Source organism: Podarcis pityusensis (genome assembly GCF_964106645.2).
Source record: "Podarcis pityusensis genome assembly, chromosome: 2".
NCBI classification, from domain to species: Eukaryota; Metazoa; Chordata; class Lepidosauria; order Squamata; family Lacertidae; genus Podarcis; species Podarcis pityusensis.
This window is the reverse complement of record NC_138029.1, coordinates 25,365,418-25,391,389: the sequence shown is the minus strand read 5'-3', so window position 1 is coordinate 25,391,389 and position 25,972 is coordinate 25,365,418. Positions and strand designations below refer to the sequence as shown.

General features: G+C 43.7%; 1 protein-coding gene and 1 long non-coding RNA gene across 3 annotated transcripts in view; one reads left to right on the top strand and one right to left on the bottom strand.

Moving 5' to 3' along the window:
• LOC308471176 overlaps positions 1–25,972 on the top strand; it is a 124,637-nt gene that overhangs the window by 59,545 nt on the left and 39,120 nt on the right. The window lies entirely within an intron of this gene.
• Positions 1–25,972, bottom strand: part of MAP2K6 (mitogen-activated protein kinase kinase 6) — a 74,634-nt gene that overhangs the window by 33,838 nt on the left and 14,824 nt on the right. For both annotated transcript variants that reach the window (XM_080994935.1, XM_080994936.1), the window contains exon 2: positions 3,503–3,569. In XM_080994935.1, coding sequence (XP_080851061.1) covers positions 3,503–3,569 — 67 coding nt within the window. The remainder of the gene's footprint in view (positions 1–3,502; positions 3,570–25,972) is intronic.

The window sequence follows — 25,972 nt, the reverse complement described above, 5'->3', positions numbered from 1 at the left end:
CCTCTTTTTTATATATAAAAAAGTGTGCCCTATAACGCTCCCTCAGACTATCTACAGCCAAAAATAAGTGGGTCATTGAATGTGACCATTGTGACAATCTTCATTAAAAGTTTTCTTTTCTTTTTGAAAAAAGTATGCCTCAAACGCTCTTGCTTTGATATAGATTGCAAATCTTTTGTTTATTTATTATATACTGCTTAATTACCGAAGCCTTTAATCACATAATAGGAAAGCAGTCCTTCCTTCTAATAACGAACAGCAGCTTGTGGATGTAAACTGCTAAATTAAGCTATACTTCCTTCTATAAAGGTAAAGGGACCCCTGACCATTAGGTCCGGTCATGGCCGACTCTGGGGTTGCGGCGCTCATCTCGCTTTATTGGCCAAGGGAGCCGGCGTACAGCTTCCAGGTCATGTGGCCAGCATGGCGAACCAGAGCAGCGCACGGAAACGCCGTTTACTTTCCTGCCGGAGTGGCACCTATTTATCTACTTGCACTTTGACGTGCTTTCGAACTGCTAGGTTGGCAGGAGCAGGGACCGAGCAACGGGAGCTCGCCACGTCGCGGGGATTCGAACCGCCGACCTTCTGATTGACAAGCCCTAGGCTCTGTGGTTTAACGGTAAAGCTAGGCATTATGGTCAACATGTGGAAGCTTGTTCTCTAGCCTGTGGAGCAATGGGTGGGGGATGTAGAACTTTGTGGCATCACCACACAAGGCGAGTTCAACTAGATATTAAAAGGGGAGGACAGAGTAAGTAGACATTTGATGGCTGTTTATAGGAGCAGCCACACTTTTTGATATTGCTAAGCCTGAGCCTAAAAAAAAAAAGTACCTTTGGTACTATAATCCCACTACTTCGACTGAAGGACAGGAAGATGATTTCATCTGTTGACAGTGCCAGCTGTAATCCTTTTCCAATCCTAAAAGTTGAGCTCTCATTCCATTCCAGCAAGTCTACAGAATCTCCATTTCTGGCTCTGCATGAAATCTCTCTGAAAATCTCTCCACATCACTTTCTCTATCCTAGGCAGTCCTCTCTTATATGCATATTTTAACATCACCCTTTGAGGTATCCTGGCATTTGACTTTCTAATGCTACAGACCCATGTATGTACCTGTGGATGGCATAGGCATGGTCCCTTGAAAGATCAAAGGAAGATCAGGGGTGGGAGATGGAAAATTGCCCTGCATAAGGTAATTAAAAGCCCTCCTAAGAGAATCTTCTGTCTTAATAAGTCCTTTCATTGACTGCAAGGGCAGTCTCAGGTTCCTGGTGGAGATCACGCTTCATTTCACTGTTTTGAGTTGTGGGGAGATTGTGGGAAGAGAGGAGGGGGGCAGAAAATGCTAAGCCTTGAAGACTGTGTTCAAAGAGGCACCATAAGCTAAAACAGACCCCCTTTTTGAGAGAGAGGCATGCAGCAAACACAGTACATGAAAGAGAAAATAACAGGGCATTGCCCAGTGCCAGACAGGGCAGATTAGAGAGGAAAGCCTCCTTGACATAACCCATATCTTACCTTGGTACAATGAGAAAAGTTGAGAGTCTGTTGTGCTACCTAAAGAACTGTCAGGGGGCCCTCGGGTAACAAGCAATTCACCAAATTTCAAGGATCCAAGATACGCATCATGAGGCTGCCAAGACTAAGCAGGTTTATGTATTTTATCTGGAAGCAATGGAACCGACTTCCAAGGAAATCTGGTTAGGATAAAGGTGAGCACACTTTCCGGGTGAAGGACAGACTGAGAAATTATGACTAAGGGGCCAGGTGGATCTAGAAAAACTTTTCTCTTTCTTTCTTTCTTTCTTTCTTTCTTTCTTCTTTCTTTCTATTCTTCCTTCCTTCCTTCTGCTTTCTCTCTCTCTCTCTCTTTCTATCTCTCTTTCTTCCTGATTATTTTCTCAGTTGGCACAGCAACCAGCTGTCCACTGTTTACTCCGTTTACACAAGGTGCAAGGTCTGTGATGGGTCATTTGACAACTCAATAATCTCAATCTTGCAGCCAAGAGCTTGTGAGGTATGGTATATTAAAAAAAATCTGAGAATGTCTTTCACCAAACCCAGAGATCCTGACCCTACGATCCGGCATAAAGATTTAATTCTTTTTCTACTGGTAGCTGCACATCTAGTGATAGAGTGTCACTGGAAATCCCAGGTAGAACTACCTCTATCTGAAGAAGTGTGCATGCACAAGAAAGCTTATACCCAGAACTAACTTAGTTGGTCTCTAAGGTGCTACTGAACAATTTTTTATTTATTTTTTATTATTTCCTCTAGAGATGTGGTTCAATAATATTTGGAATATAGCCAGTTCAGGGCGACTACCTTGGCTTAGAAGGGTTGCAAACGGGGTTATAAAGGAAAATACCTTTGATGAAACCTGGTCTCCCTTCTTTTTATAGGTAAGGGGAAAAGAAAGCAAAGCTCTCCCACCAGCCTCACAAACCTGTCTGTGAAGAACCTATATAGACTTGCCAGTGTTTTAAGACCATGTAAAATGGCATTGGCCTGGCACCTGCTTCGTATAATATAGTCAGGTTTTCCAGAGCAGATTTTCAGACATGTGGAGAGAAAAAGAAGGGGATGTTCTATGGTGTGGACAGAACTCTGCTTGCATGTGGCACAGGATACAACCCTATGGTTTTCACCTTCTCATTGAAACACAGTCCCCGAAGTACTATGTTGGACTGCTTCTAACACACCCCTGAGCTTGCCAACAGAAAATGTTTTACGTCAATAGGCCATTAGGCATGCAAGAGTTGTTTCTCTGCATTGTGGTCTTTGTTAGGGAGCATTCACATCACCAACCTTCTTTCCAAAATCCATCTGAAATAAGCATTGCACTATATTATCATGTTAACTTACGCAGGTATGTAAAGCTCACCACACACGTTTGCAAAACAACTTAATATTGGGCCATTAACTCTCTTTCTAAATAGCAAGTAATAGAAAAATAATTTAAAGTGTGGTTTCCCTTTCTCTATTCTTCACCACATTTGCTTTGGAATATCAGAATACAGACCCAGAGTCTCTTTTCACTAACTTGCACAACTGCGGGCTTTTCCATTGTTTCGTCACTCCCGCGCCACCCTGAACACCATATCTATGAAGAATCCCATTTTGTGTACAATCGCTTCAAGCCAGGCGTCCACAAATCCACTTGCCTAGCCTTCTAGCAAGCAGAACCTCCTGGATCACGCACATCCCTACTCTGGAGGTCTCACTTCCACTGCAGTTTTCAAGCAGGTTAAGAAACAGAATAACGTTCCAAGCGGCAGAAAGACTCCCGCTGTTTCTTGCTCTGTGTACTCTGCACAAATGGGAGAGGACCCTGCCTCACTTCCATGACGAGTCTGCATTCCTGGAGGCTCAGGGAGGGGATTGGTGATGACCAGAAATAATAGCTGACTAGTACGCCAAGTTGACATTTATGAACCCCTGCTTCAACCCCCCCCCAACCCAACCCAAAGCAATCATGCTGAGATTTCAAGACATACGTAGAGCTCGTCTGTGGTTGTTCAAATGCTTCTTTAGGAATTTTCAGCCCTGGATTTTTCTTCCTGCCTGTGAAATAAAGAACAGAGAAGGGGGGGGAATAAGAACAACTTTTCTTCAGGTTTCAGAAACATCTTGCAGCACAGGGCTTGTTTGTAGTGCTTGATTTAAGTGCCAGGTCTAATTTGACACAGGCACCTGAATGCTGAAGAGGAGAGAGTTCAAAATACAAAGTTTCTTTGTTGGGATTCAGATTATACACTTCGGGTTCTAACTGATGCAGTCAGCAGTTCAAGCACACATCTGCATATTCTCAATGCTGCATTCAACACAGCAGAATAATATGGCGTCCTGACATGTCCATCTTGCCTTAATTTATTTTTTAACTCTCTAGCATTGCATTATATGGAGAGAGGAAATGAAAATGTGCAGGTGATTTTGGGGTGGGGGAAAGTTGCGAAACCAAAGTGGACACCTTTGTGATCATGTCTTCCAGTCAAAAGAGGTGCTGTGAAAGACTCTGCAGTTTTAAATAGCTCAGAGACCCATACCCTGGCTTTTCCTGATTCTTTCTGCTCCTGGTATTTTGAAATCCACACGAGTCAAAAATGAAGCAACATGGAATGAAAATTGCAGGAATGAATGAATTTATCCTAAGGGCAAAACGGAGACTTGGTTAGCACAGAAACTGGGTGGCTGGGTCTGAAGGAGTGAGTCTCTATTAAGCAGGCACATGGATCGCGCAGCAAGCAATGGTTTATACACTGACCTGCCAAACTCTTCTTTAAATCCCTTCAACCTGAACCCTGTTGAAAGGCTACTATGTTAGCCCAAACTACATTAAAGTATCAACACAGGAAAAACCAATAGGTTACACTAGCCAAGCCAGACAGGCATAGAAGCCAAATCCATAACAACAACAACATATACCTCGCCCATCTGTCTGGGTTTCCCCAGCCACTCTGGGCAGTTTACAGCACATATTAAAACATAGTAAGACATCAAAAATTAAAAACTTCCTGATACAGGGCTGCCTTCAGATGTCTTCTAAAGGTTGTATAGTTACTAACCTCCTTAACATCTGATGGAAGGGCGTTCCACAGGGTGGGTGCCACTACCGAGAAGGCCCTCTGCCTGGTTCCCTGTAACTTGACTTCTCGCAGCGAGGGAACCGCCAGAAGACCCTCGGAGCTGGACCTCAGTGTCTGGGCTGAGGTGGAGAAGCTCCTTCCAGTATACTGGGCCAAGGCCATTTAGGGCTCCTAGGGGCTGAGGTCCCTTTCCCCCCCCCCCCATAAAATATTTGAGGGGGACCTCCCTCAAGTTGAGGGGAATTCCCATTCAAATGGGTTATCTGTGCCACGCCATGTGATCAATTGCACGCAGAAGGGCTTACCCCCCCCACTCCAATATTTTATTCAAGTTGGACTCCCTGCAGAAGGTGTAATATGTAGATCTATTGCAGCATCAAGTTCCAGTTCTTCAGGGGAGGAAGTAGCTAGAGAACAAAGCCTCAGGACAGGAGCACAGATGCGAATCCATATCTTTTGACCATTTTGTAGCCCACAATAGGGACACTCCTGGGGAGGCATGCAGACTCAGGGGCGAAAGCCATGCAGCCGGATGCGGCAAGAGCAGAAAGCAGGTTGACTACAAATGGCAAAACTGCACTCTGTACTATGAGACGAATCCATACAGAAGGCAAGATATTTGAAGACTTGGACTGTCCTCTCCACAATCGCCACAGAGACAATCTGCCCTCTGGGAAGGAAAGGAAAGAGGAAGGGAGGCAGGCTAACACAACATTAGGACATTCTCCAGTCAGACTGTCGCTTCCTTGACCCCCCCCCCCCCGCATGTGAGAAGTAAGTGTTCCTGGTTATTTTGGTGGTGCTGGTGTTTTGGTGTTTGTGGCCCTGGTGCATCTGTTGTGTTTTACACAGGCCTTGTCAGCTGCTTTGAGGGCTTTAGGCAGAAAGCAGAACACACATCTTCTAAATGGATAAATATGCACTATATTGCATAAAGTAGGAGTCTTGTGGAACTGCATGATGTCCAGCATCAAGAATGGGAATGAAAGGGTTCACAGGTGTGTTGCTGGGGGCGTGTGGGGATGCTACAAAATATTGGAAGGAATTCAACGGCATTTCTGTTGCTATTATGATTGTTCGATTTCAGGTGTCAGGTGGAAGGATCTCCTCCCAAAGTCAAATACAGGAACGTGTGTAGAGAAAATCTGCAAGGCCGTTTTGTGTCTTTCCTCTCACCCCACCTTTTTGACAGCCAGAAGTAAAAGACTGGTGTGCTGGCACAATAGATACAAATCACATTACAGTGGTACCTCGGGTTAAGTACTTAATTCGTTCCGGAGGTCTGTACATAACCTAAAACTGTTCTTAACCTGAAGCACCACTTTAGCTAATGGGGCCTCCTGCTGCTGCCATGCCGTCGGAGCACGATTTCTGTTCTCATGCTGAAGCGAAGTTCTTAACCTGAAGCACTATTTCTGGGTTAGCGGAGTCTGTAACCTGAAGCGTATGTAACCTGAAGCGTATGTAACCCAAGGTACCACTGTATATGCATCCCTGAACTGCCCTGAGACCGCCAGGTATAGGGCGGTATATAAATTCAATAAATAATAATAATACAGTAATAATAATAATAATAATAATAATAACAACAACAACAACAACCCCAATACCACACATTCGGTTTCATTTTGAACAAAATCAGGAAACCATGGTTCTCCAGTTCTAAGCCTTAAAAGAGGGCTGTTTGTTTTCAGCAACTTCAAAATGATGGACAAACCACCACACCACCTCCTCAGGCGTCGATTGCAACATTCGTCAATTAACTCTCATCGTTAAAAAATGCTTCTCTTGATATTTAGCCTGTAGCTTCCAGTCATTGCAACATGTCTGGGTTGGCAAAAATAAAAAAAAAGAAGGTGCCACTCTGCAAACACATACCTTCATTTGCCCAAGTAGCTGGAAATTACAGGTTGCTAGGGAGCACAGACAACAAACCCCTTTAAGAAAATCCAAGTCAAATTCAACTGTAACAATGGGAATAAGGGGGGGAAAGAAGGAAGTATATTCCCAGCATGGCCTGCAATAAGGAGATTTGGGGTAGGGTGGGAATAAAATCAAGTCTTGGGTTTCCTTTTTTTAAGAAGATATTCGCTATGTTTCAGGGCCCACCGTACCCCTTGCGACTTTAATTTCTTTTAAACTGTGTATTGTGTTTAATATCTTGTTTCTAAATTGCTGCAACCTACCCCTGGTAAAGAAACAAAACAGAACACAAAAACAAAATGATAATGGTCAAGTGTTTACAGCCCTTCAGAATGTCTGTGTCATGGTTCAGTCAGTACAGGCCCAAGACATTTTGCGGCCTAAAGTGTTATGACCCAGGGATCAGACTCCCCATCCTGAGGGGAAGAAGCCATAGACTCAGAGGACATCTCTGACCAGGTACACAAAGTGCCCTCTAAAACAGCCTATGGCATCCCTGCCCTCTCAAAAATCCAAACACCAGAGAAGCTTGTGATACCTCTCTGGCCTGAAGAGTTTGCATTACCCTCTTCAGGCTTCAGTCATTTCTAACCAGCACGCAATTTCCCAGTGTATGCACAGAGTTGCACAGGGTGCTGTCCAGGGGCAGACGAAGTGGGGGGCGGGCCACCCCGGGTACCACTCTGGGTGACAAGATGGCCCCTGCCTCCCCCCAGCTGTAGAGAGGCCGAGGGTGCGTGCAGTCAGTATGGGCGCCACTCGTGCGGCATCCATACAGGCTGCCACTGCTGCGTGTGCACACTCCATATGGGATGCCGCACATGCGCAGTTCATCCAGGATGCCACACGTGCGCAATCCGTACGGGTGTTGTGTGTGTGCCACCAAGTGGTTCGCCCCGTCCCTCAACGTCCCGCCCCGGGTGCCAGAGAGGGTTCCTCCGCCACTGTCCCTTTTTAAAAATTAAAAAAAGCCTCAATGAATTATCACACAAGCGGTACTCTCAATCAGTGTATATGTATCTTAACTCTCCTTAATTTAAGATTTCAGTTATAGGTGCGACGAATACTTGATATTTATGACTTTTCTACAGAGACTGAATTAATGAACCACCGTTTCAGCAGGCTTACCATTAAGTTCAACAATGAAAATCAATAGCCACCCAAAAAACAGGTTGTCTGGGGAGGTTTCGCGCCAATATTTGTGAGGGATTCGTTTGAAATAAGACATCCTTCCTCTTTTGTGTATACTGATAATTTCAGCAATTTACCGTACTTTTCCATCTATAAGACTATGTTTTTTTACTCTAAAATAATGTCTACACTGATAGTATCTCCCCCCCCCCCATTTTCTTAAATCGAAGTCCCCCAAAATAGGGGGCGTCTTATACATGAGGGTGTTCTATAGGCGGAAAAATACGGTATATATCGCTTAGCACTGTGGTTTCTATATCATATATCACCCACAAACACTATTACATAGCCATAGCAGGTTTTCCACCTTTGTCTTGATGATTTAATTCCCCCTTTTGAAGTTGCAAAGTACAGAATGGATTCTCTTTACCTGCTTAAGAAAACGAAAGAGGCAGCACTGTGAAATACTGTGTGTGTGTGTGTGTGCGCGCGCGCGCGCCTGCTTTTCCCCTTTACTAGGTTTTTGGCATGTTAATATACTGCACTGATACTCCTCCAATCTCATAGAAATCCCCCTGATCTGGCAACTTGCCTTGACACCTGCGTACTTGCCTCTGAGCAAACCTGAGGACCTCCACTTAACAACCGTCTCAAACTGGCTCAGCGCCTCTTTCGTTACAACATCACAGCATTACAACAACAACCAACCAACCCTTTTCCACCCTCCCAGCCTAACGCACATGAAATCCTGCTTCATCTGCTAATGGTGTCATCTACAAAATGCTAATGACAGGGCAATGAGACGAACACGGACGTAGCAACCACAAAGCAGAAACAGACATTCCTGCAGCTAGGCCATGGTTCCATTCATCTTGGAGACTATCAAAAAACAACAACAGCCAGGTAGGAAAGATTCCCACCATCCACGGGTGTGAAAGGTTCACCAGAGGAACAATGAGGCCCGCTTCCTGCATTATCCTTTCCTACAGACACTGATTTCCATTATTTCCCATTGCTCACATCAGCTGCCCAACCCACCTATCTGGGATACTAAACATATTTGCGTCAAAATATGACTGCGGTTTCCTGTTCGGGCAACAGATAACATACAGAGCAGCCCAAAGGCTAGCCCTGGTAGGAGTTCAAAAGACAGAAAACTTGGGTCAATATTAGCAGTTTTTAAAATTTTGTTTGTGGGACGGTACTAGAAGAGTAAGAACCAAGAAAAGGGATTTATTCTTTCAGCTGTGATTGGTTTTTGTTGCTGGTATGTCTTAAGTGAATGCAGTTTGCAGGCAGCTCTCAACTTACACAGGGGTTACATTTTGGAAATAGTGTGTAAAATCGTGCACAGTCACACAGAAAAAGTGGGGGAATGGGTTCAATTGTGGGTGGGACTGTCAAAGTCATTTTCCCGAATGCTCGCCCCAATTTAAAATGAAAGTAATCTTTCTGTCAAGCACGTAAAGCAGTGTTCGAAACACCCATTGTTCTAGGCGCATTTTGCGAGAGGGAATTTCATTAGTGTAAGCAGTTTCTGAGCTCTGGGCACAGTACTGCGCTTAAGATTTTAGATTAAAACTGCAGAGTGGAAGGAAAGGAGGACCTTTTTCTGCCTCCCCACTTCCAGCTATTCTCTGAAGACTGGAGAAGAGACCCTCTTAAGGGTATTGAGGGGGGCAGGGGAAGGACTACACCATGTGAAAAATGAACGTAATATTTTAGTTGCAGTTCATTCATTTTCAGCTTTGTATTCTTGTTATATAAAAAAGGGGGGCAGGAAAGTTATCTTCAAAATAAGACCATCATTACGGATCATTTTCCAGGGGCTGTTACTTAATGATTCCAGCACAGGCAAGGCAGCTATTAACTTGGCTGTGCTAGAATCATTAACTAACAGTCCTAGATAATGATCTATAATGATGGTCTTATTTGCTTAGGTATCAAGAAAGAAGATTAGGGGGCTATTTGGCAACTGCTGTGTTTGTGAATCCTTGGGTTTACCAATATATTGGTCATTCTCTTTCTGCAACCGCATTCATTTTAGAGCAGGGACAGGGAACCTCCAGTGCACAGGCCAAATTTGGCTCGGCAGGGGATCCTAATTTGGCCTGTGAGGCTGTTTTCTGCATCCACACCTGATGTAATGCGGTAAAGACTTGGCTGCGAAGGAACAATCAGGAGCCTCAAAGTGCACTCTCAATAGTTCCTTGGCAAGCAGGGGTTGTATTCAGTGCCTTTTAATAGCAAGCCTCACTGTGTTGGGGTCCACTCAGAAGCTCTCAAGTGGCACCAATCCCTTCTGGAAGTCGGGCTTGCAGTTCGTACTTCTCAACTGACAGGCGTCAAACATAAGCCTTGCTGGGATTGGCTGCTTTTCAGAGTTCTCAGTTTTGAGCTCCCACGTGTCACTGGTCCCTGCAGAAAACAGGACCCACTTTCCGCAGGAATCTTCCTTTGCAGACCGACTTGCATTCAAAAATTGTCCTCCTTGCGGACATGGTTTCAAACCAGACCTGCGAAAGGAAGGACAGAATTCAGAAATGCACTCTAAGTGCATTCCTTATTCCTTCCTTCGAAGTTTGGTCACCTAATACCATGCTGGCTAGTGGGTAGCCCGGCCCATCTTTGTCAAAAACATGCAAATAGGGATCAAGTAGACATGGACTTGAATGATCTCTATTGGACTTCTGTCTTCATAAATGGTATAGAGACAGGAGTGAGAAGTGAAGAAGACAAAGTCTGTGTACGGCACATATTATTAAAGATAGTGAATATTTAAGCAGACTGTACACACCTCAAAATGATTTCTTCTGAACCAGGTGAACCAACAAACATGGTTCAATGTAAAGAAAATCCAATTCATGGCATAGTGATGGCATCTTAACTGGTTGTGTCTATTTGGAGACGTCTCCGGGTTATGGAAATCCAATTCATTTCAAGCTCTGTGGAGGGCCAACATATCTAATTTCTCTTTCTTTTTCCTCCTTCTTTCTCTCTCTTCTATCTATCGTACTGTTTTTTTAAAATGAGGTTTCTTTATGACACAGGCTTTGTGATTGATCTGGTTCCAAAATACTATTCATTTTTGTTTAACTAACTGATCCACACGTTTAAAAACATTTTATCATGTGGATTCTTCGTTGTTTCAAAATGTATTTCATTTCATGATTAGGTAAGATGCTTTGTGAAGGCTTTGCCCTAAAAGGCAGCTTCTAAACAAGGTTTATCATCACAAATGGTTAACAGCTTCTGAAGAAACCAGAAAGAAGCCATGGTTTAGCGCTGGCTTCCAGATCCTGGCTAATTTAGAAGTCATTAATCATAGCTCCTGATTTTGATGTTAACTGGAAGCTCTGGTTAACCAAGGCTCCTAGGCTTGTTCACTTGTTTGCACGATGGGAGGAGCGTGTACTGGGTCTCAGCATATCTAGGAAAGGCAGAATGGAAGTCTTTTAAATGCTGAGAGACGCCAATGTTTCCAAGCAAGAACATTGCCAAGAGTTTCAGCTTGCAGCTTCTAGGATCACTTTCCCTAATCCCAGTTGTTTACAGTAAGCCTCAGAAGCTGAAAAAGTGTAGCCTGTTTTCAATACATCATGAACTTCACACCCCACACTGGGTGGTATTGGCGCTCCTAGAGACTGCTGCTACTGCTGCTGTTATAGCAAAACTGACTAATGCTACATTCATTCATAATGGCCTCCTTTGTTATGACAAGCCCATTGGGGGGGAATACACTGGTTCCAAGAGCTACCATGTCCTGATTCCTGGGATCTATAAAGGGCTGCCTTCAAACAAGCCACTTTAGCTTCAATACTGTCCACTAACTGTCAGCCACACACCAAAGCAGAAACATTCCCCAGCCTCACTACCTGTAACTGCAGATCAGGGCTGTCTTAAGCATATGCGGCGCCGGGGTGCAAAGATCCGGCCGGCGCCCCCCTCCCCCAGGTTGCCCAGTCCCAGGCGCGCAGGAGGCCGGAGCCAGCTGGCTGCCTCAGCGTCTCGCTGGCTCGGTCAGCCCCAAACTTGCGGCGCAGAGCCACCTGCAGCAGAAGAGCCTGTCGTGGCACTCCAACCGAAGGATGGGCTCTTCCCAGGACTCAACTCTCGGACCCCGGACTCTCGGCCTGGCGCCCCTGAGAGCCCGGTGCCCCACACCCCTAGCGCCTATGGGTAAGACGGCCCTGCTGCAGATTCAGAAGGCGGTGGGGGAGAGGCAGTTCAATATGATCCATTAGCTTTCTACAGATCAGACTTCTGATACAGAGTACAGTGGTACCTCGGGTTAAGTACTTAATTCGTTCCTGAGGTCCGTTCTTAACCTGAAGCACCACTTCAGCCTCCTGCTGCTGCCGCGCCATCAGAGCACGATTTCTGTTCTCATCCTGAAGCAAAGTTCTTAACCTGAGGTACTATTTCTGGGTTAGCGGAGTCTGTAACCTGAAGCGTCTGTAACCTGAGGTACCACTTTACAGTCGTACCTCGGAAGTCGAACGGAATCCGTTCCGGAAGTCCACTCGACTTCCAAAACATTCGGAAACCAAGGCACAGCTTCCAATTGGCTGCAGGAAGCTCCTGCAGCCAATCGGAAGCCGCGTCGAACATTCAGGTTCCAAAGAACGTTTGCAAACCGGAACACTCACTTCCAGGTTTGCGGCGTTCAGGAGCCAAAACGTGCAAGTCACAAGGTGTTCGGCTTCCGAGGTACGACTGTAGTAGCATTTGCACAGTGTGGTGTAGTGGTTAAGAGCGGTAGTCTCGTAATCTGGGGAACTGGGTTCGCGTCTCCGTTCCTCCACATGCAGCTGCTGGGTGACCTTGGGCCAGTCACACTTCTTTGAAGTCTTTCAGCCCCACTCACCTCACAGAGTGTTTGTTGTGGGGGAGGAAGGGAAAGGGGAATGTTAACCACTTTGAGACTCCCTCGGGTAGTGATAAAGCGGGTTATCAAATCCAAACTCTTCTTCTTCTTCAAACCACCTCCACCTAAATCATGGGTAGGCAAACTAAGGCCCGGGGGCCAGATCCGGCCCAATCGCCTTCTAAATCCAGCCCGCGAACAGTCCGGGAATCAGCGTGTTTTTACATGAGCAGAATGTGCCCTTTTATTTAAAATGCATCTCTGGGTTATTTGTGGGGCGTAGGAATTCGTTCATTTTTTACCCCAAAAAAATACACAAAGTCTGAGCAACAGTGGACCGGCCCCCTGCTGGAAAAGTTTGCTGACCCCTGACCTAAATGGATTGGCATAATCCAAAAGGGCTGCATCGCATGAACTTTATGAACAGTTGCCCTGAATCTCTGCACAAATGTTGACTATTTGGGCCTTGGTTTTTAAAAAAGAACTTAGGGAAACGTTTTAACATTCAGTGCACACTAGGAGTATAGAAGAAAACTGGGTGGCATATTTATTTATTTTTATGTTTCCCTTTAACTCCAGTCCAGACAGTCAAATCTATCTTTGCCTCTCCTCAGGAAACACAAGTGCCAGAGTACATCATCTGGGCAAACTGCATTTGTTCCTTTCATGTTCTTTGCCTTAAGTGGCAAAACAGAAGTAACACAGTACATAGCTTACTAGCAGGCAGCTACTGAAAAAAAATCTAACCCAATGCATACCCAAGCCAGAAGAAGTGGGGATATACAGGGGGGGGGGGGAATTACATCGTAAAGCATTTCAGTAAGTTTGCTACCATCTCCAAAGCCACTGATACCAGTTTTATCAGTGCAAACAGGCCACCTGCAAGGTTTGTGCCGTGACAACATTCCACAGTTCATAGCATACAGTGAGGATTATATTCTACAAAATGCAATTTGGAGGGAGGGGAGGCAAAACTAAAATAACAAGGTTGTTGCTAGTGAGAGTTGAAGTGCACTAGATGAACTGTGAAAATTGCAGGGATGTTTGTACAGTCTCAGTTCAGAGCACGGCATGGTTACTTGCGTCTCAAAACATTACCCCTCGTGTGAGGAAAGTCCGAATCTTTCTAGCACCTGCAGAAGAAGAATCTACTTGGGGGCTGGCTTGCAAATCATTTTGGCGAGATTTCAACCAGCCGATTTATATGAAAAATTGCAATTAACCCACTCAAATATATATATATATATACGGAGTTCAACTACCCAAATCTCTGTCCGTGTAAACTTTTTTTAAAAGTATTTATTTGATAAATTTGCACTCTGCACTTACAATCAGAATGTCCTCTGGCTGGGGTGGGGGTGGGGTGGGTAACACAAAATAGAATATTTGTTTCGTGGCTTCCCAAAATTTTTCCACTTTAATATTTTCATTTAGTTATTACTGAACATTTTCATGTGTCCCTTGCTGTGATTTTTCTGACTGCCCAGGGCTCCCTCAAAATTATCCCTAATAAAAATAAATTTTAAAAAATTCAAAATTGGCCATGCTCATCTTTACACGCAGCCCTTGAAGGGCTGACCATGTGTCAATGCAGCACAAAAAATGTTAGCAAACCCTGGCATAAAGGGGTCTTCACCCAGTAATGCCAGCAGCAACCTTAGAACACTGGGGGGGGGGGGGTTCAGGCTGGGACAAACTTTCATTGCATACGGTCAGCGCCTGAATGATATTGAGCATCAGAACAACTTGGCCACAATAAGGAAATTTTGCCCATGGTATGACTATTTTCTACCTTCCCATTTCGAATCTGGAACCCTATCTGCGTAACCTACCAATTCTAAAATACAGACATGCTTTTACTCTCACAAGATTGAATGTATTGCCCTCAGCTGTACTTGAGGGACGATTCCAACAGATTCCAAACGAAAAACACTTATGTCCCTGTGGAGATGGCAGTACCGAATCGGTGGTGCATACCCTGCTGGCTTGCACTCTTTATAAAGACCTGAGGAATGAGATTATCACCCCTCTTTTATTGTCCATTCTGGGTCACCCAACCACTGCCACAGTGTCCTTTCTCTTGGCAGATCAAGATGAGCCGGTGACAGCAAAGGTTGCAAGCTTTTTAGCTGGGGCAATCAGAATAAGATCCACTCTTTGACTACTGATTCAAAACTCTAAAATCTATTTTATATAATTGACTTTTTATTTCTATTCTTTGAATATCGTATTGTTGTTTTATTGCTATGACCGATGGCCGACGCAAATATTCATTCATTCATTCATTGCATATGGCTTTTGCAAAATTTGAAACAAGCTCAAAGATATATTGTGCAACATAGCACGTTTTCAAATACAAATGATGTACTTGGATAACTCAGTTGGTTAGATTGGGTACTGATAACATCAAGGTTGCAAGTTTGATCCCTGTATGGGACATCTGCATATTCCTGCATTTCAGAAGGTTAGACTAGATGTTTCTCAGGGTCCCTTCCAACTTTTTTTTATTATTATTTTAATCCTTTGTTTTTCTGCTTTTTTTTAAAACCTTTATTCTGGTTTTTATATACTATGTTTTGTATGGTATTGTCAGTATTCACAATACTGACATAGTATGTAAAAACATAGTATGTAAAAACATAGTATGTAAAAACCAGAATGAAGGATTTTTTAAAAAGGCAGAAAAACAAAGGATTAAAATAAAAAAATAAATAAAAACCAGCTAATGAATTCTTCATCAAATCATGGCATGAGGTCAATTTTTGAAATCCCCTTTGCACAGATCCATGTGGCAACCCATGTAAAAAAGTGAAACCCTACAAGTCAAACAAAACAAAATCAGACTACCATCAAAATTAAGCCCGGTAAAGGTGTGCTATCACAATAAAATAGTATCTAGAAATTTTAAAAAGGCTTCTAAGTATGAAGGACAAAAAAATTGTAGTATGGAAGACCAACTCTCAGTAATTTCACTAAGCCATTTATGCTGAGACAGAGAACCCTGGTGATATTGGCCATCCATCACGGCTGATAGCATAGTCTCACAACTGACAGCTGTAAAGGCTTGGCTGTGCTTAGGAAAAATAAGATTAACTAAACAGGAAGCTCTGCAATGGTGATTTTAAAAAAACAAAACCAACCACCTGGAAAATTTTAAACTTAAAATTAAATTGCTTTATCAGACAACACACTTCATTTAAAAGTCCTATCCCTTGAGATTAATGAGGGTGAGCAAAAAAAATAGAGCAATAGCTGAGTATTATTATGTATATATCTGGAAACCCAAGTATTGCTATTCTGTAATGTGATATAATACAGTTATGATAGGTATTTATCTAGAGAGTTTTCCAGGTTTTTTAGTAGTTAGGAGTACAGTGGTACCTCGGGTTAAGAACTTAATTCGTTCTGGAGGTCCGTTCTTAACCTGAAACTGTTCTTAACCTGAGGTACCACTTTAGCTAATGGGGCCTCCTGCCGCCGCCGCGCGATTTCTGTTCTCATCCTGAGGTAAAGTTCTTAACCTGAGGTACTATTTCTGGGTTAGCAGAGTCTGTAACCTGAAGCGTCTGTAACCCGAGGTACCACTGTAGTATTATTTGATCTCACTCTACATCTGCTGATATCTTTGTGCATTCAGCAGCTTCCATGGGCAGAATGCAGAATACACACATACACATACACACACACACACACACACACACACACACACACACTTGCCATTTTTGTTATTTATTGCACAGTAATCTGGCATGCGTAAAGCCCAGTGTCCAAAGTCTAGTGACAAAGAATGCACTGGAAAATTTACAGATGTCAAAGTATGCATATGTCAACAAGTGCTGGTCAATGGACCCCTCCCCACAAGGACCATGAACCACAATTACTACTTCCTGACATACAGATAATCTCACTGCAACACATGTTATAATGTGGCCTCCAAACAGCCAATTGTCTTTTCAAAAACCCGCAAACAAGAGTTGGCTATACATAATAATCCCACCCCCTCTATTACAAGCCAGGAAATCCTGCAAAGATGACTCAGTTTTCTATTAATCATTCAGTCTCAGAGGAGAATGGCCATCATCCCATCTAGTGCAAATCCTGGCACTTGTTTTCTTCCCCTTTCAACAGGCCCTCGTATCCTGCTAACTCCACTTTTATTTCCTAAATCAATCAAGCCTCTCTTAGAGCTGTTACATCAGTCTTGCGTTTTAACACATCGCTTGCTGGAGATCAGACAGCTGATGTTCCCTGTATACGAACATTTGGAGGAGTAGTACCCTCTAGAATGATGTTCTTGTTGATACTGATTTATATACTGCTATCTATTAACATCCTTTGAAATAAGGAAATACTTTACACTAGGGATTTTCACCCCACTGCAGCAGGCAGAGCCCCACTGATTTGTCTGAAAATGGGTCAGTTTCAGCACTGGACCACGTCTGTTGTTAAGAGGGAATGAGGAAATGAAGTTTTAAAAAATGAGAGGGTGGGTATTATTGGCCTTTGTTGTGTTTTACTGTTGCATTCCATGGCAGGCTTAATTCTGCAATTTATTTATATTCTGGGATTTGAAAAGGATTCACCAGATTGTTCTTCTTCACACTTGCAAAAGAACTCACATTTTTCTGACCCGTGGAAAAAAACAACACTTGTCATTATAAAAAGACCAGAACAAGATTTTGAGGAACTTTGGAGTATAGAAGAGGAGACAACTACCTCAAATATCTTGTAATTGCATGCGAACATTATTTGTATTTGCTTTTATATTTAGCTAGTTGTTTAAAACTGCCAATAAATCTTAGGTTGCATTTATTTTCCACTAGCAGGAATGGCCTGATGTTGATTGGAATTTCTGAGAATCAGAGCAGTTGTTTTTTATTTTATTTTATTTTTTGTTTTGCCTTTTACAATGTTTCGACAATAGAAAATAAACGAATTCCACCGATGTTTTCTGCAACTTCCCTCCCCCCACCCCCCGCTGTTTCTAATTTTATATCATTTTCTTACTGGATAAACACAAAATCAGAGCAGATTTGATAGGTTCTGTCCATCACCTTGGTTCCGAACGGTGTCCAATTTTATAAAGGTCCAAAACGTAGACAAAAACGTGTTTCCGTATTTCAGGAACCATAGTGCAAAACTGGGTTGCGATACTTTAAGTGTACAAATGTACGGAGAACGGACAAACAGATGAACAAATTTCCAAAATAAAGAGTGGATTTTAGAGCTTTGCTGACAACAGGTTGGTGATGGATAAATTCCTCCAAGCTGGACTTGGAATGCGACTGAAACTTCCCCACCTTCCCCCAGAGCTCCAAACTTGCTCATAACTCACTCTGAGTCTCTATCTCCATCGTTTGTCCCTGGCTCTTAGACTGCTGCACAACCACTGGTACCAGGATTCCTCTGAAGAGCAAGACCTCCCTCTCTCTCTCCCTCTGGTAACATCACTACCACAGCAGCTGCCACTGTGTAAGTCAGGGACAGGAAAACTGGCTCTTTAGATCCAGCTGAGGTCCGGCGCCAAGGGCCTTCTGGTGGTTCCCTCATTGCGAGAAGCAAAGCTACAGGGAACCAGGGAGAGGGCCTTCTCGGTAGTGGCACCCGCCCTGTGGAACGCCCTCCCATCAGATGTCAAAGAGATAAACAACTATCTGACATTCAGAAGACATCTTAAGGCAGCCCTGTTCAGGGAAGTTTTTAATGTGTGACATTTTAGTGTATTTTTGGTTTCTGTGGAAGCCGCCCAGAGTGGCTGGGGAAACCCAGCCAGATGGGCGGGGTACAAATAATAAATTATTATTATTATTATTAATATTAATATTATTAATATTATTATCATTATTATTTAGATGTTGTTGGACTCCAACTCCCATCAGTACCAGGCAGCACTGTCAATGGCCAGGGATGATGGGCTTTGTAGTCATGGGTTTCCCCATTGCAACAGTACATGAAAAGGGAAAGAAGAGTTTTAATCTGAGTGGCTTAGATTAAAATGTGAGTCGGAGATAATGTTCAACCTTGCACCAAGCCAAAGATTCATTGATTAACCAATGTATCTTGGGGGCTAGATGATAGCATCTCCCACTCCGGTGCAGTGAATTGCGTCTTGACAACACCGAAAACGTCAAAAAATGACAAAGAGAAAAGAAAACATCTTCATATCCAGATATTTTAAAACTGCTGCAAAGCTACGGCCTTGTGGGAGTGAAAGAACAAGACTGATTGTTCTGATAAAAAGTGTCTCCCGTTCTAGGAAAAGTTAACTGAATAGGCACAGAACAAGCCTGGTCCTGTCAGTCGCAGGGCAATAAAGGAATAAATGGGGAAACAACACAACGGCGAGGGAGAGGACTGGAGACAGACAGACAGCTCGTACGTGGAATGGTGACTGGAGAGACTATCACTCCGAGTCATAATGCGCCAGGAATGAGCTGGTGTTCGCAGATGCCAGGCAGTGACATTTTGCAGAAGATGAATCTTGCAGCCTTCACTGTGGAGCAACTGCTGATCACCTCACAGGAGTGGGTGAATGCTGGGAAATGATGTGGATGCAGGCAAAGCCGTTCAAATGAAGCCCAGTCGGTCACTTAATATTGGGGTACCGAGTTCATTCATAGGCCAACCGCGCCCACCCCGATTACGCACGGACACAGGGAAGATAAATCTCTTTTTCAGCTCAGGAGAGAATCAATGCAGCACTAGGCTTGACAAAAAAAATCACAAGCCCTCGTAACCTCTGTTATAAGTTATCTCTTAAACCAATACCAATAAAAATCCAGAGACATGGGCAGCTGGGGGAGCACTGCTTGTGATTCCCCCATGGTGCATAAATCACACTTGCAGTTCCTTTCTACCCAAAGTTCAGCGGCTACGCTGCCTTTTCATCCCAAAAATAGTGTTTTCCCCATTGCTGCTTATCTCAAACACGGAAAACCACAGGAATTTCAAGCTGTAAAAAGAAAAAAAAACTGGATTGTGAGAGGCTTGGAGTCCTTTCAGTTTCACTGGGGATCCTTTTTGTTTAGCAGATGCTTAATTTTCTCATCCTTGTGACCAGCTCTCTCAGGTCACTGGATTCCAAGGGAAATGTTTCCCCTTCGCACATTGCCTTTTGAACCTTTTAAAAGACCACAGTAACTTAAAGCATTGTTGATTCTAAAACCGAACAAAATGGGGAGAATTATCACTGCTGTGCGCATGTGGACATACCTATTTTCCAATAATTAGTACTGTGAAACATAATAAACCACACAAAAGAAAACGGGAACTGTAGTTGGAAAAACTTGACAGGCCGAGTTAAGTGAAGTCTTTAAGTCACCTACTTGACACTCTTTGTTTTTAACACACCCCTCCCTTCAATATTGAGATATCAGAAAAAAATGTAGTCCCCATTTGCAAGACCTGGTTTCTGTGTTTCATATTTAAACACCCAGTTTCAAGAGGGGAGAAGAATTTATACCACCTACAACTAGTAGCTGTTGACATTTATTCCCATATTTCCTCTCTTATTCATAAAGCTCTAGGGTCAATGAGGTACAGTTGTACCTTGGTTCTCAAACACCTTGGTACTCAAACAACTTGGAACCTAAACACTGCAAACTAAGTGTTCTGGTTTGTGAACCTTTTTTGGAAGCCAAACGTACTCCATTTTGAGTGTTACACTTCCGATTTGAGTGCCACACTTCCACTTTGAGTGTTACACTGAGGTCTGTCTGGTTTTGCTATTTATTTTGCGTTTTTGTTTTTGTGGCTTTTTTGTTTTGTTTTTGTGACTGTGTGGAACCCAGTTCAGCTACTGATTGATTGATTGTGTGACTGCAGTACATTGCTTACTGCTTTCATTTTATGGATCGATGGTCTCGTTAGATAGTAAAATTCATGTTAAATTGCTGTTTTACGGGTTGTTTTTAAAAGTCTGGAACGGATTAATCCATTTTGCATTAGTTTCTATGGGAAAGCAGGCCTTGGTTTTGGAACGGACTTCCGTAACGGATTAAGTTTGAGAACCAAGGTACCTCTGTATCAGGAAACTCTGATGGATCACAGAGTGTCAGGGACAAGCATCACATTACACTGAACTGCTTGGCATGTACCTATGTGATCTCCCCCTAGCCCACTGCCTTTTTAACTAGAGGTGCTGCTGGGAGGCAGTGCTGTTAGGGGAAATGAAGTTCAAAAGAAAAAAAGAGGCTTATCTTTTCCCACCCTGGCTGCAGTCAGAACAAAACTCCTTGTGCAACTATGAGCCTTAGGAGAAAGGTTTCTAATGGTGGGAATGGGAACTGTTTTCAATGGCTTATAGCCACAATGGGGTGGGTTTTTTGTGGGAGGATGATAAACTCCCCTTCCCAGTAACAACACTCCCCACCTGTCATTAAAGAAGAAAGAATACAAAGACATAGCTAAACATCCAATATAATGTGCAACTTGGCCCTCAATGCTTAGTTTTCTAGAGGAAAATCTGGACAGAACGTCATTATGGGTAGTTTTCATTTTATACTATACTGTAGTCATATGGAACAAAATGTAGGTACTGTATCTCACTGCAATGGTATAGAAGAAGAAGAAGAAGAGGAGGAGGAGTTTGGATTTGATATCCCGCTTTATCACTACCCAAAGCAGTCTCAAAGCGGCTAACATTCTCCTTTCTCTTCCTTCCCCCACAACAAACACTCTGTGAGGTGAGTGAGGCTGAGAGACTTCAGAGAAGTGTGACTAGCCCAAGGTCACCCAGCAGCTGCATGTGGAGGGGCGGAGACACGAACCCGGTTCACCAGATTACGAGTCTACCGCTCTTAACCACTACACCACAATGGCTCTCTAAGCTAAGCTAATTCCATTTTACCAAAATTGGAATGAGTGAAAACAGGTGGTGGTGGTTGTTTAGTTGTTTAGTTGTGTCCGACTCTTCGTGACCCCATGGACCAGAGCATGCCAGGCACTCCTGTCTTCCACTGCTTCCCGCAGCTTGGTCAAACTCATGTCCGTAGCTTCGAGAACACTGTCCAACCATCTTCTCCTTGGTTGTCGTTCCCTTCTCCTTGTGCCCTCCATCTTTACCAACATCAGGTTCTTTTCCAGAGAGTCTTCTCTTCTCATGAGGTGGCCAAAGTATTGGAGCCTCAGCTTCAGAATCTGTCCTTCCAGTGAGCACTCAGGGCTGATTTCCTTAAGAATGGATAGGTTTGATCTTCTTGCAGTCCATGGGACTATCAAGAGTCTCCTCCAGCACCATAATTCAAAAGCATCAATTCTTCAGCAATCTGCCTTCTTTATGGTCCAGCTCTCACTTCCATACATTACTACTGGGAAAACCATAGCTTTAACTATACAGACCTTTGTCGGTAAAGTGATGTCTCTGCTTTTTAAGATGCTGGTTTGTCATCACTTTTCTCCCAAGAAGCAGGCGTCTTTTAATTTCATGACTGCTGCCACCATCTGCAATGATCATGGAGCCCAAGAAAGTAAAATCTCTCACTGCCTCCATTTCTTCCCCTTCTATTTGCCAGGAGGTGATGGGACCAGTGGCCATGATCTTAGTTTTTTTGATGTTGAGCTTCAGTCCATATTTTGCGCTCTCCTCTTTCACCCTCATTAAGAGGTACTTCAATTCCTCCTCACTTTCTGCCATCAAAGTTGTGTCATCTGCATATCTGAGGTTGTTAAAAAAGGTAAAGGTACCCCTGCCCATACGGGCCAGTCTTGACAGACTCTAGGGTTGTGCGCCCATCTCACTTAAGAGGCCAGGGGCCAGCGCTGTCCGGAGACACTTCCGGGTCACGTGGGCCAGCGTGACAAAGCTGCATCTGGCGAGCCAGCGCAGCACACGGAAATGCCGTTTACCTTCCCGCCAGTAAGCGGTCCCTATTTATCTACTTGCACCCGGGGGTGCTTTCGAACTACTAGGTTGGCAGGCGCTGGGACCGAGCAACGGGAGTGCACCCTGCCGCGGGGATTCAAACCGCCGACCTTTAGATCGGCAAGCCCTAGGCGCTGAGGCTTTTACCCACAGCGCCACCCGCGTCCCTTATTTGAGGTTGTTAGGTTGCATTAAAAGAATTGATTAAGTAGAACAGTTAAAACCATTCTGATTTCATCTACAATTTGCAACCATGCAGAAACTGGTTATACACTGCAAAAAAAAAAAGGAGGTTGAAGTTTTTCTGTTCTGTAGAGATGTGTAATTACCTCCCTCCTCCCCCCCCCAAAAAAAATCTGAAGGCTTCCATAGAATTAAAAAGAGAGAGCAATAAAGTTAGGTGAAAATTGGTTTTCAGGATTTTGTTGCAGTTATAATTAAACTTTTGTTTTGTTTTTTAAAGCTGATTTTCACGCCACTATTTCACACACTTCAAAAATGTGTTTCTAAAGATTTCCAATAAGAAGATGAAGTTACAAATATGCCAGGTATTAGGAAGAAATGCAGTGTTTCCGGCAAAGTTTCAGGGTAAGGGCAAGGGCCTGGAACACAAATAAAGAAGCAGAACCCATGTCCTCATGATTTCGCTCTTCGATGCTCTGTAGCAACAGGCCTCTCGCTGTCTGCTAGAGTGACTTTACATAAGTAATTCTGGCCAGCCAGGAAAGTGACCTCTGTTTGTTGTTCCTCGGCAGGCAGGCCTCTATTTGCTTCTCTGCTTCCAGTTCACATGGCCTCCCCTTTCAAATTCCAATTCCAGGACAAACGTCATCCGAGGAAGAAAGGCACTCCACAATCGGAGACGTGCCTAGCATTTCTCTAGCTACGGTTAAGCAGACTCTGCTTGCTTTCGACAATCACCCAATTATACCAAAATATATATTTTTTATATGGATACAGTATGTGGTCATTTGCCCAGCAAGTATTTAAGGAAGGTCACATATTTAAGCAACAGCGAGCTATTAGGGCACATTATGGAAGGCCTCAAAATGAGTACTGTTATAAAACGTACCTCTGGCATTCTTGCAAAAAGATATTACACACCACTTTAACCCTGACTCCCTTCCCTACCTCTTTTCGTTCCACTTCTTTTTTTGGAGGGGGTAACCCGAGCACAAATGCAACTCTGTGCAGGTACACAGGGTGCCCTAAATGTACGGTCAGCTTGAGAGTTTAAGAACACAGCATAAACCAATTCAATGCAACAGGGAATCCGGAACAAACTGTATCCTCTCAACCCAGCAGGGTGCAGAACATCAGTGCTTTCCCTTCTTCTCTTTCCATGGTTCACTTTACATATCATAAATCCCTACATATTTTACAAAAACTATACCATTCAGTATTCCATTATAGCCATCAAAACTTGCTTATACTGTTGAATTTATCTTAATGCTGCCAGCGTTTTCAGCTGTACAGAATTATTTCCCACATATTGAATAAACATTTTCCAATCTTCTCTAAATGTACAGTGGTACCTCTACTTATGTTCACCTCCGGTTATGTATCCTTTGGGATACGTATGCGGCAAACCCAGAAGTATTTTTCCGGATTTCACCGTGTGCGCATGCACAGAATCGCTCTACCACACCGCACGCATGCGCAGAATCGCTCTACCACCGCATGTGCAGAAGCGGTCCCTCCGGTTGTAGAAACCTCAGGATCCGACCAGAGTTCTGGAATGGATCCCGTCCGCAACCAGAGGTACCACTGTATGTACTTCTGGTTCTCTTATACTATATGTTAAGTCTGCGAGTTGTACATATTCCGTCAACTTAAGTTGCCATTTTTCTTTAGTTGGGACCTCGCTCGTTTTCCATTTTTGGGCTAACGAAACACGGGCTGCAGTAGTGGCATACATAAATAACCCTTTTTGTCACCTGGGAACTTCAGTCCAGAATTATCCCCAACAGAAAGGACTCTGAGGTTTTTTTTGGGGGGGGGAGTACTTTTAAACATTTTTTTTTCCAATTCATTATGGATCATTTCCCAATACTCTTTTACACTTTTACAAGTTCACCACATGTGAAAGAACCTTCCCTCCACCTCTCTGCATCTCCAGCACTTCTCTGATTCGGACTGATACATCTTCGCAAGCCTACTCTGAGTTAAATACCATCTGTGAATCATTTTCCGGTAGTTCTCCTTCAAAGAATAACATGCTGTAAACCTCAAGTCACTTTTCCAGAGTTTTCCTCCAAGGTTAAAATCTATATTGTGTCCTATATCTATTGCCCAGTGTGTCATTGTGGCTTTAACAAGCTCCTCTTTTGTTTCCCAGTCTAATAACAAATTATACATTTTAGACAAAAGTGTCTCTTTGTTTTGCAGCAGTTCTTTTTCGAATTGTGAGCTTCGGTCCGCAAAACCATTTTTTTCTATCTAATTTAAACATTTCATGTAACTGATGGTATTGTAATACAGTGGTACCTCGGGTTAAGTACTTAATTCTCTCCGGAGGTCCGTTCTTAACCTGAAACTGTTCTTAACCTGAAGCACCACTTAAGCTAATGGGGCCTCCTGCTGCTGCCGCGCCGCCGGAGCACAATTTCTGTTCTCATCCTGAAGCAAAGTTCTTAACCCGAGGTACTATTTCTGGGGTAGCGGAGTCTGTAACCTGAAGCGTATGTAACCTGAAGTGTATGTAACCCGAGGTACCACTGTACCATCAATGTTCAAGAACTTTCCATCCTCCAAATGTTGATGGATGACAACTCCCGCTGGCCATCCTGGCTGAAAACGATGTGAGTTGGGAGTCCAGCAATAGGGTCACAGGTTCCCAATCCCTAATCTTTTGGGCAAAAGACTCCTGCATTGCAGGGGGTTGGACTAGATGACCCTTATGGCCCCTTCCAACTCTACCATTCTATAATTCTATGCGCTGCCTCTTAAATCAGAAGCACCGTATCTGAATGCCCAGACACACCCCAGAAAATCCTTCTAGCTGCAGTGCAATGACAGCTTCCAGGTGCTGAAGTCCTGGAGCAATGCAAGTCAGTCTTTAAAACAGGGAAGTGGGTGGGACAGGAGAAACAGATGGTGTGGGCTCTTTCCTCGAGACTGGCAGTGCTGTTGTGGGGAGATATCATGTCTTCTGCGCTTTCTAGGTCGCCTTCCAGCCCCCGTGGCTGGGTGGAAAACACAGCCACACAAAAGCAGCAACCATGCAAAAGGCCACCATTTCCTCTCTCACAATTATATACAGAGCATTTGTGGCTTCACCCTATGTCCAATCAGATCAGCTCTTATGTTCTTCAATCCTACTCCTACTGAAGTCCACAGAAAACTCCCAACAGAAGAATTGCAGCCTTAAGCATTCACAGTGCGGTGAGCATCTCGAGGTGCTCAATGAAAAGGGCTCTTCCCTGCAAAAAATAAAAAATGCCAGTAGGTTTCACTTCAACCAGTTACGTAATGATAAATTTCATGAGAGAACTTTTGTGTCTGTGCACTCTGGGCAAATGGAAGCAGGGTGAAGATGCACATACAGTGGTACCTCGGGTTAATAACTTAATTCGTTCTGGAGGTCCATTCTTAACTT